Source organism: Solanum dulcamara, chromosome 7, assembly GCF_947179165.1.
Source record: "Solanum dulcamara chromosome 7, daSolDulc1.2, whole genome shotgun sequence".
Taxonomy (NCBI): domain Eukaryota; kingdom Viridiplantae; phylum Streptophyta; class Magnoliopsida; order Solanales; family Solanaceae; genus Solanum; species Solanum dulcamara.
Window position 1 is genome coordinate 12,681,934 of NC_077243.1, and position 10,419 is coordinate 12,692,352.

The following is a 10,419-nucleotide window of genomic DNA, read 5'->3' on the forward strand; positions in this document are numbered from 1 at the left end:
AAATGAGTTTTTTTTTTCATATTATGATCTACTAATAGATTTTTTTGTTTTCCGTCCGGTGTTCGGAGCCCGCTTCCAACAGGGTTTTTGCATTCCCAGGACACAATACATAAATTAGAAATAAGAATCCAAGTAATTGTTAAATTTAACGTAATAACACAATACAATAATACAATCAGAAGATACAAACAGGTTGCTATAGCACAAGAGTAAAGATTTTAATTTGACACAGCTAATTAAGGTTCATGGAAATTATTCAAATGAGAAAAAATATAGTAGGAGAATTATGTAAATTACTGTATGCCATTGGACTTGGTGGAGTTTCAGATTTCTCCATCCCAAATTTCATCCACAGATTTGTAGGGCCCGTTTGGATGAGTAAATTCCTCTCCCTTATATCCCTTTCTCTGAGGTATATCTTGAATTCTGAAATTATGTTCAGTGCTAAGTTCCCAATCAAATATTTCAAGGTTCTGTTTCATCCTCTCTTTGTTAAAACTCTTCACTATCACACTTGCCCCTTGCTCATATATCCATCTCAAAGCCACCTACAAATATTTGAAACTTCAGTTTACTTATCACAAGAACATAATACTGTAACACTAAGGATATGTTTGGTATGGAGGAAAATATTTTTCAATTTTCTCATAATCGGTTGGTTAGAATTTTTGAAAAGAAAAAAAGAAACATATATGACTTTTCAATTGGAAGTAAAGAAAACAAGTTCTACAAATGACATTTCACATTGATGATGTCTTCTCTCTATAATCCAGCACACCTCATCTTCACCCCCGCCTTCCGTAACCATCATCTCCACCACCTTACCCCCATTCACACCTTCCATAGTATTTGTCTAGATTATATATAATTATTTTTAAAACAATTATTTTTGCTTATGTATCGAATATAAAAAATTTAAGTAAGAAACTCACTTATTACAAGGACGGCATGTGCTTTGAAAAATATATGCAATTCGAAATGAAAAATCATGGAATTTATGATGCAATATTAAGTTAACTCAAATGTGGAAGTTAGATACCATGTTAAAGAACCGAAAGAAACATTTTATATTGACAGTATAAAAGACTTCATACTATCAAATGATCGAAAAGATAATTATGAGTAACCGTTACATTCATAAAAAATGCGATTTGTAATGTGAAAATTAAAATAAGATAAATTATCTATTACATACAAATTAAAATATGCTAATAATAATTTTAAAAAATCTTTATATCATCCATCCATGTATATAACTATATAAGTTAAATTCATCATTCATTAATCAGTGTAGGAATTAGGCAAAATTAAAGACCTGAGGGATAATCTTTTGTTTAGCAGTTGCGATGTCATTAATGATTGGGCTATTCCACGAGGCACCATTGGATCCCAATGGAGAATAGGCGCTTACATGAACACCTTTCTCTTTACAAAACTCTAGCAATTTTTGTTGCTGCCATGTCACATTCATTTCTACCTGAAAAAGGAAAGAAAGAAAAAACATATTGTTTTTATTATAACCTCAAATTAGTATACAATATTGATAATATTTTACAGTACAAAATTATAAATATTTATTGAGTTTCTTAATACACATAGCTAACATGGTAGATCTACAAAAAAAATGCTCGACCAACATGATTAAGGATGTGCATAACTAAATATATAATCATAATAGCTAACATTAACCTCGACACACCTGATATTACCCTTCACCTAAGGTGGCTCCGCTCATGCTAAACATGACAATATTGAAAATCTATCAATATATACTAACATCAAATTAATATACTTATATAACATCACTTCACTATAGCAATAATGAAATGTTCAAACAAACACTGTCACTACAAAAATGTTTGACTGTAATTAAGTAGTACATGTTAAACATGACAATATTGGAAATCTATCTATCTATACTTACTTGATTAACTGCTGGAGGAATGGTAGCAATTTGGAGGAGATGTGAGAGTTTGGTACAACTGAAATTGCTGACTCCAATAGACTTTGCAAGGCCCAACTTGCAGCATTCTTCCATTGCTTGCCATACCCCTTTCATATCAAAAGGGACAATGTCTTCCTTTTTGAATTTCAGGATATCAACCGGGCCGGGTTTCATGCTTATTGGCCAATGTATTAGATACAAGTCCACGTAATCGAGCCCCAATTCCCTACATAAACTCATATATGGTTAAACCATAAACTATATAGTATAAGAATTACGTTCGACAAGGCTAAGAGTAGATAAAGAGCGGACTGAAATGGCCTAATGAAGATCTTCAAAGATTAAATCAAACATTTATTACAAGACGATCTCGGCGAGAGACTCTCAACAAGGACGTTGAGATTTTAGACATAAAAAATGCATGTGATTGCACCTCCTCAAATTTTCAACGAGTCCAAACAATGGATTCTCCTCGTTTGTTGGTAATAGTGGAGATTCAAAATTTTGAGTTTATGAGCTTTAGAAGCAGAGCTAGAAGTTGATGTACAAATTAGACCAAATTAAACTCTATAACTTTAGTACAAATCCTATATTTGTAATAAGAAAATCATTAAATATGTATAAAAATCAAAGTTCAGAACTCAACCAGTATTTAACACCTTAAAAATCCATGAAGTTCAAACTTAGCTTAGCCTCTCATGATTTATGAATTCTAGAAAGGGTAGCTTATTAAAATATCAGTAAATATATATACAACACAACTCTAAAATTTTGATCGAAGTTACTAAGTTTTGTCGAATCGGCAACTAAAACTAATCTAGCTTCGGTTGTTAATTAAGCTACAACTGGAGCTAGGCCGTTGTAAATATTTTAAAAGGAAAAAAAAAGAAGAAGATCATCGATTAAATAACAAAAATAAAAATAAATGAAGGTGTAGTATCATTAGTACCCAAGTGTGTTTTTGAGGGCAGGGAGGACAAGTTGAGGGTGTGCATCGGTGCACCATAACTTAGAAGTGATGAACACTTCTTGTCGATTCTTTATAATGCCCCGCGCTATTGCTTCCGCCACAGCTCTGCCAATGGCCTCCTCCGACCGATACAACGCGGCGGTGTCAAAATGGCGGTATCCTGTCTTAATGGCCTCAACAAAAATAGATGTTAATTCATCTATCGGCATGGGATACGATGCAGTTCCCATGCCTAACACAGGCATCTTGTAGCCTGAATTTAGTACAACTTCCGGTGCGTGCACTACTTCCTCCATCTGCAAAATCGAATCGCGATTTAAAAAATAAAATCTAAAGATTAAGCTAACGATGCTAAAAATCTAATTGAAAAATCATATAACATATATAAATGGAAAATAATTTGTAAATAAAAACAGAGAAGTAGAGACGAAGTTGTAAAGGTCTTACTGATGATCACTGTAAGTTTCCAAATGTAAAAAGCCTTTGATATAAGAACAAACATATAAATGGCACTATTTAATGACACGATTCTTTTCTAGGTCAATTTATTGAATATAAGAAACAAAATACATTGAACAAACTAAAAGAAGAAACTACCCTTCGCTCTATTTAAATTGTCGTGGTTATTAAAAATAATTGATCCAAAATATTTGTTATTTTAAAAAATCAAGATATAATTAGTTATTTATAGTAATAGTAAGTTGAGATCTAATTAATCTTTCGTAAAAACATGACAATTAAAATAGATCAGAGAAAATATAATTTATACTAGAAGGCGCAAATGAAGAGGCGGGAACAATGCTACTTTAACTCGTAATTCAATCGCGTTTTTATTTGATTTGAAAAGGCGTAATAAATGACGTGACGTGAGGGATGCTATGTATAAATTCAAGTCTTTATTGATAAATCTCCTTAGACTTTTCTTTTGAATATTTTGTCTTAAAGCTAATGATGGAATATCTAAGTGTTAATATTAATAAATATTTTCTATAAAGAGTTTTTCTGTTATTAATTTTTAGAGCTTGAATTAAAAATTTGTGATTAAGAGTGTAAACATTAGAATTATATTGGATTTAAATTCGTAAATTAATTTAGACTATATTAAATTCAAGAAAATAGTCTAAATGATGTGGCAATTCAAGTCAAATAAATGATCCACTAAAAACACACCATGTGTCAAAGTTATGTGGCAATCCAAGTCAAAATAAATGAGTCACTAAAATCACACCACGTGTCAAATTTATATGGCAATTTAAGTTAAATTAAATGAGCCATTAGAATCGTGCCATGTGCCAAAATTATGTGGTAATCCAAGTCAAATTAAATAAGCCGCTAAAATCATGCCACGTGTCGAAGTTATGTGGCAATCTAAGTCAAATTAAATAAGTCACTAAAATCATGCCACGTGTCGAAGTTATGTGGCAATCTAAGTCAAATTAAATGAGCCACTAGAATAATGCCACGTGTATATGTGACATGTTCTGACCAATCAAATTAAATCTCTTCACCAAAGAAATCTGATTGGTCAGTTCAAACCAACCAATCAAATCACACCCTCATACCACTCCCTACAACTATAGGGTCCTCATTATTCTGAGATTTTTTTTTTTCAAGAACAAGAAGCAAGAAGAGAGCTCGTGGATCAAAGACCGCAAATTCTCTACAAAGCTACAAAGTTCAAGTAATCAAATTTAAGTTCAAGTTCAAGATCAAGTTCAAGATAAAAAAAGAAGAAAAATATCAAGAAGATCAAGATCAACTTACTTGTTCATATTTACTATTCGTCATAACCATACAAGTGTTCGTGACGAATAATTCATATCCAAATTTGAAGACGAAGATTCAAGATCAAGCTATTCAAGCCCTTGACTCTAAATCAAATTCAAGTTCAATATATTTCATATTATTTGAAGAATCAGAGGATTATCATAGAGATTGTAACACGCACCACATTTTGAAATCAAATATTACACTTTGTTACTCCAATTTTCTAGTCTTGATTATTTATTTTTCTCGGCTCGAAAATTTGTTGTTTACAAAGAGTAAACATAAACAATACTTATAATTTAGATATTAACATGAATTTAAAATCGTATAATTATACGATTTTATATAAAAGTAAATGGAGTAAATAGTTTGGGGAAGAAGTTGCGTGCAAGCCTCTTCCACGACTTACCATATTCATTGTATAAAGGGCAGCCCGGTGCACTTAAGCTCCCGCTATGCGCAGGGTCCGGGGAAGGGCCCGACCATATTCATTGTATCTAAAGAGAAAATATCTTTCTTCCCTTATACACACATATTCTAAAAATTATCAATAATAACCATAAATTTGATACATATAATTATCATTCTTATAATGAACAAAAAAATACATTATTCTAAAATCATAACATGATATTTTGATTAACATAATTATTATCTACAATCATTCGTCAAATTACAATTCGTTACAAACAATCTTTTCATGACTGTTATGCAATTTTCATATCAGATGACCCAAAAAGATAAATATGAATTAGTTGGGGTCATAAACTGTGTATTTTTTTTTAAAAATAGCAAAAAATAGACAAATTTTATGACCAAAAAATATTTGCTAAAATTTTTCTCAAGAAAATATTTTCAAAATCATTGATCAAGCGGTTTCGCGGAAGAATTAGATCTCTCCATCGGTGGATTTGTAGGGCTCGTTTGGATGAATAAATGGCTCTCCGTTGCATCCTCCTCCTTTGACGTATGGCTTGAATCCTGAAATTATGTTCAGTGACAAGTTCCCAATTGAATATTTCAACAAGGTTTTGTTTCATCCTCTCTTTGTTAAAGCTCTTCACTATCACACTTTTTCCTTGCTCATATACCCATCTCAACCTACACGTACATATATATGTTTCAAAATTCACTCGATCCACATATTCAAAAGCATAAGGAAAAAATTAAAAACACTAATAGTGATTTTTTTTTATATAAAAAAATTATATTTTGGGTGCAATCTTGATACTAATGATGATATAGGTCTTGACTTGATAAGTTGAATCTATAGTACTTCATTATGATATCAGTCAAGGGATAGGAAAAAAATCATATATTTTCCCCTATTATTCCTTTTTGGATAGTTAATTAGTTAAATTGAGCATGGTCTAAAGATTTTTTTATGAATTGAGCCCGATTTAAAAAAAGGAATTGAACATTTGAGTAAATAAGAGAAAAAAAAACCTGGAGGATAGTTTTTCGTCTAGTGATTGCGATGTGGCTAAGGATTGGGTTATGCATGACGGCATAGGAACCCCAAGGGCCACCATTGGATCCTAATGGAGAGAAGGCGCTAACATGAACACCTTTCTCTTTACAATAATCCAACAGTTTTTGACTCTGCCATGCCACATTTATTTCTACCTGAAAAGGAATAAAAAAAAGTAACTAATATGTCCAAAGACTGACACTGCTGACTCCAATTGAGTTGGTTAGGCCTAACTTAGCTTTCAGCACTCTTTCATTGCTAAATTCCACGCCCCTTTCATATCAAAAGGGACAAAAGTCTTCCTTTTTGAATTTAAGGCTATCAAATCTCAGGTGTCATGCTTATCGATCGGCCAATTTATTAGATACAAGTCCCCTGCTTCCTACGGTACATATTTAAGATTAAAATTATAAACAATATATTAAGAGTTTGGAAAGTTCAAAGGTAAATAAAGGGCGGGCTGGGAACGAAGTCAGAGTTAAAAATTTTAATTTATGAAATTTGGACCACAATTTTTTTTTTCCTTATATGGATTCTGATTCGATTGTTTATACTTATTAAATAATTTTTTTAACACAAATATAAAATTTAAATTTAAATTATTGAATTTTACCTAATTCATTTATTATTACGACTCCACCCCTGATAGACATAACTCTCATTAAGATTTGAAAAGTAAGCTAAGGACTACTAGATGTTGAGAAAAAGCAAGCTTAATATAAATATATATATGGTCAAAATAATAAAAATAAAATAGAATAAATAACATCAAAATTTTTATGTGGAAATCCTTTTAAATAAAGAAAAACCTCGAGAGTCAAGAGAAGACACTGATATCACTATAATAAGAAATTTTATATTGGGTAGTCACGAGTATAATACTCAAAATGACCACAATACACTCAAAAGGAATAACACTTTTTTGATTTTTCACCTTACTAAAATTATCGCTCACAGTCTATTTTTCTTCACAAACTATTTTCTTATAGGTTATGGTACACTTTACTCTCTAATATTTTTTCTCTCAATCTTGATGTATTCTTACAAATGATCAAGTGTTTTCTATTTATAGTAAAAATTTTGTTCCTATGATATCATCAGTGATATCATGAAAAAACAAGCATTTTAAACTTTGATAGATTTATTTGTGAAATTTGATTTGACAAAAATATTAATCTTTTAGTTATTGAGATTTGCCAACTACCACATCCACATTTTAACTCTTTAAATCAACAAAGTAAAATAATATTTGCATGTGGTATGAAATGGACCTCTACACTAGACATCTCAGAGAGTGACTTTTACATCGAGACTTTACACACACAAAAAGATCACTACTTCGGCTTGAATGCAATTGCAACTCCTCAGAACTTCGAAACTAAAACGAGACCATATGCCATTTATTTATTGGAAATTTTCAAGAATATATAACTTTTGAAAATATTTATATCACTTAGCTCAATATATAAAATTATACATTATTCTATTGCAGATGATAGAATTAGCTAGTAGGATTAGATTCCACAATGTTAGCTTGTACCTAGTCCTATCTAATTATATCCGGAATAGTTTAGTTAGAGTTAGTTAGTTAGTGATGTAGTTAGTGGAAACTATATACAACTGTATATTCCTGTACATATACCTCTTTGTAACTAACTTCTATCACATGGAAATTATTTCTCATTTCTGCTCACTCTCTCTCAAGCAGATAGCAGTTATGGATTTCATCTTCTAGATCAGATTTCTTCATATTCTACCTAGGAAGAAAATTATTATATATAATGTATCAATCTTGTATAAAAGTATAATAGTGTATAAAAGATGTTTACACATAAATATGGATTAAATCGTGTGTTTATGAACTAAGTGACAAGTTTTTTTCAAAAATAACCATAGAGCGTAATTTTCCTTTATTTTTAATGGCACGAGACATTTTTATCAGTCAACTTAATGATACAACCGAATGAAAATTTCTAAAATAAAACATGAAGAAACTCACACATAAAAACTTATAATTATGAAAGGCAGAAAAGAATATGAAAGGCGTAATTGCAGAAATGTGATGAATATGCTTATGTATAATTCAATCACTAATACTTTGCAATATAAAAATTCCTTTAGAATCGGTTCACTAATCGGGATAGAATGGAATCAATTGGCAATAGATAATGAATCTCTACACCTCTGTCCAAAATTGTTTTTGTGTTTATAAACACAACAATATGCTAGGTGTCTCATTATTTTGTTTTGTTTGGATAGTAACACTTAGCATTATGCATGTATTTGGATTCCTTGCTTATTCAAAGCTATTACTATTACTATATCTAATAAGTAAACTACAAAATCAACATGTTTTCTTTTTGTTTCCCTCTGAAGAAATTATGCGTTTGCTCGTTCAAAGGTTTGTCTAAATTAATTAGAATTGTTTTTTTCACATTCACGTCCGGCATTTAATTTCTTTTTGTCCATTTCGACCAATTCAGCGACGTTTAGGTGTATAAAAGGAAGTTAAATTATAGCCAAAGGAAAGAAGAAATTAAAACAAAGCGCGAATTGATCGATCGAATGGCAACGTCTAAACGTATAATAATCAATTCAATTGCTGTGCTGAGAATACTTACTCTCTCGGCATGCGCAGCTTCCCTTGCGCTTATTGTTACCAACAACTTCAAACTTGATGGAGACAAAACCAAATTCAGTGACATCAAAGGCTTCAGGTGAGACAAAAATAAATAAGAAATGAAACTAACAAGCTACAAAGGCTTGACAATTAGTACATATATAATTTTTCTTTTCTGTTATTATGGTAATTAAATCTGTGAAATTGCCAATAATTTAATTATGATTTACTTGCATCATAAGTTCAGGTACGTGTTAGCAGCGGCAGCAGGGGGAGTGCTCTATTCATTAATTCAGCTGCCTTTCGCATTGTATCAAGCCGTGAAGGAGAAGAGGTTGATCACCGGACAGTTTCTTCCCGTATTTGATTTCTACGGAGATAAGGTTTTGTTCTGTTCATTAATACAATTTAGCTTCGAAAATGAGTCAAATTGACTTTCAAATTGAAAAACATGACAACTAATTTGGGACGAAGTGAGTAACATGCTTCTATTTTGGTATTTAATCTACTTCCTCTCCATTTCCATTTATAAGACAAACAAATTAAAACAAAGAAAACTATGCTCCTAAGAGATATAAATACTCCATTTATGAATTTCACTAGTGTACTTACATATGTTACATATATAAACACCAAAAATCTATTTATAAAACCATTTATAAGGCTTTCACAATAATATAGTACAAAACCCATTGGGGCCCTTATTAAGACGCATATTTATACTATGCTCTCATTTTGTAAATTTTACAAAATCCCATGATTCTTCTCAATTACATTTTATATCTATTCTTTTAAAAATTATTCGAAATCCCTTATTTTCGGTCACTTTCGGATACATCATGTACGTCCTAATACATCACATAAAGTATTGTATCTAACGTCCTAAGTGATGTATCCGATCGATACATCGCGTAAAGTGATGTATCCGACTTTCCGATACATCACGTAAAGTGATGTATCCGATCGATATCAGAGAATAGGAGAGTGTAAAGATTTTTGTAATTTTTTCAAATGGTAGAGAATTTAAAAAATATGGTAAAACAAGTTGTGTATTTCTGTAATTTTTCCTTAATTCAATTAATTGGCCCGTTCATGTGAATTTACTAACTTTTATCCAAGATGATAGACTGTTTTCTATAGGATTTAAACCTCCAGAAATTTTGCAGGTGATAGCATTTTTCTTGGCAAGTGGAGTTGGGGTGGGATTTGGAGTCAGTATTGAACTCAAAAAATTCATAGACCAATTGGTGGATGGCTTCGAAAGTTTAGGTGTAACTGGACTGGACGAGTTTGGGGACAAAACCGAAAAATTTCTAGATAGGGGAATTATTGCCAGTGGAGTCCTCCTTGCTGGTTTTGTTACCATGGCTATACTCACCATTCTTACTTCTGCCTACCCTAAAGGAAGAGGCTTTTAGCACTGATCACTAGATGGGAAATATATATATAAAAAGTTAATTTTTAATTATTACCAACTTTTTCTATAAGCATTTTATTTTCATGTGTAATAATCTTGTACTTTCATTCTATTATCTGGATCATGAAAAATATCTCTATTACTTACTATTCATTTTGTTGAGTTACTGTCGGTATAGTCAGGGGCAAATGCACCAATTCTTTTGTCTTGAATTGTCCTACTCTTTTTG

General features: G+C 31.3%; 2 protein-coding genes and 1 pseudogene across 2 annotated transcripts; 1 reads left to right on the forward strand and 2 right to left on the reverse strand.

Annotated features, from left to right (window-relative positions):
- Window positions 1–178: 178 nt before the first annotated feature.
- Window positions 179–3,467, reverse strand: LOC129895118 (protein REDOX 2-like). Its single transcript, XM_055970772.1, has 5 exons — window positions 3,363–3,467; window positions 2,895–3,211; window positions 1,925–2,171; window positions 1,316–1,477; window positions 179–548 (listed from the first exon to the last, which is right to left on the reverse strand). Exons 2-5 carry the CDS (start codon window positions 3,209–3,211, stop codon window positions 324–326), a joined length of 951 nt encoding a protein of 316 aa, XP_055826747.1. The 5' UTR covers window positions 3,363–3,467; the 3' UTR covers window positions 179–323.
- Window positions 3,468–5,571: 2,104 nt separating this feature from the next.
- LOC129894527 (protein REDOX 2-like) lies at window positions 5,572–7,903 on the reverse strand (annotated as a pseudogene).
- Window positions 7,904–8,718: 815 nt separating this feature from the next.
- Window positions 8,719–10,191, forward strand: LOC129894528 (CASP-like protein 4D1). The gene is made up of 3 exons (XM_055970235.1): window positions 8,719–8,870; window positions 9,021–9,156; window positions 9,940–10,191. The coding sequence occupies exons 1-3, from the start codon at window positions 8,719–8,721 to the stop codon at window positions 10,189–10,191; spliced, it is 540 nt and encodes a 179-aa protein (XP_055826210.1).
- The last annotated feature ends 228 nt before the right edge of the window (window positions 10,192–10,419 follow it).

What these genes read in the sequence shown, in the direction of transcription:
- LOC129895118 (XM_055970772.1), bottom strand. Translation starts at nt 3,211, where the DNA reads ATGGAGGAAGTAGTGCACGCACCGGAAGTTGTACTAAATTCAGGCTAC. An exon ending in GCCCTCAAAAACACACTTGG is followed by an intron (nt 2,172 to 2,894) that starts GTACTAATGATA and finishes GAGTTTATGTAG; the next exon opens with GGAATTGGGGCTCGATTACG. An exon ending in AACAAAAGATTATCCCTCAG is followed by an intron (nt 549 to 1,315) that starts GTCTTTAATTTT and finishes AAATATTTGTAG; the next exon opens with GTGGCTTTGAGATGGATATA.
- LOC129894528 (XM_055970235.1), top strand. Translation starts at nt 8,719, where the DNA reads ATGGCAACGTCTAAACGTATAATAATCAATTCAATTGCTGTGCTGAGA. An exon ending in AGTGACATCAAAGGCTTCAG is followed by an intron (nt 8,871 to 9,020) that starts GTGAGACAAAAA and finishes TCATAAGTTCAG; the next exon opens with GTACGTGTTAGCAGCGGCAG. An exon ending in TTGATTTCTACGGAGATAAG is followed by an intron (nt 9,157 to 9,939) that starts GTTTTGTTCTGT and finishes GAAATTTTGCAG; the next exon opens with GTGATAGCATTTTTCTTGGC.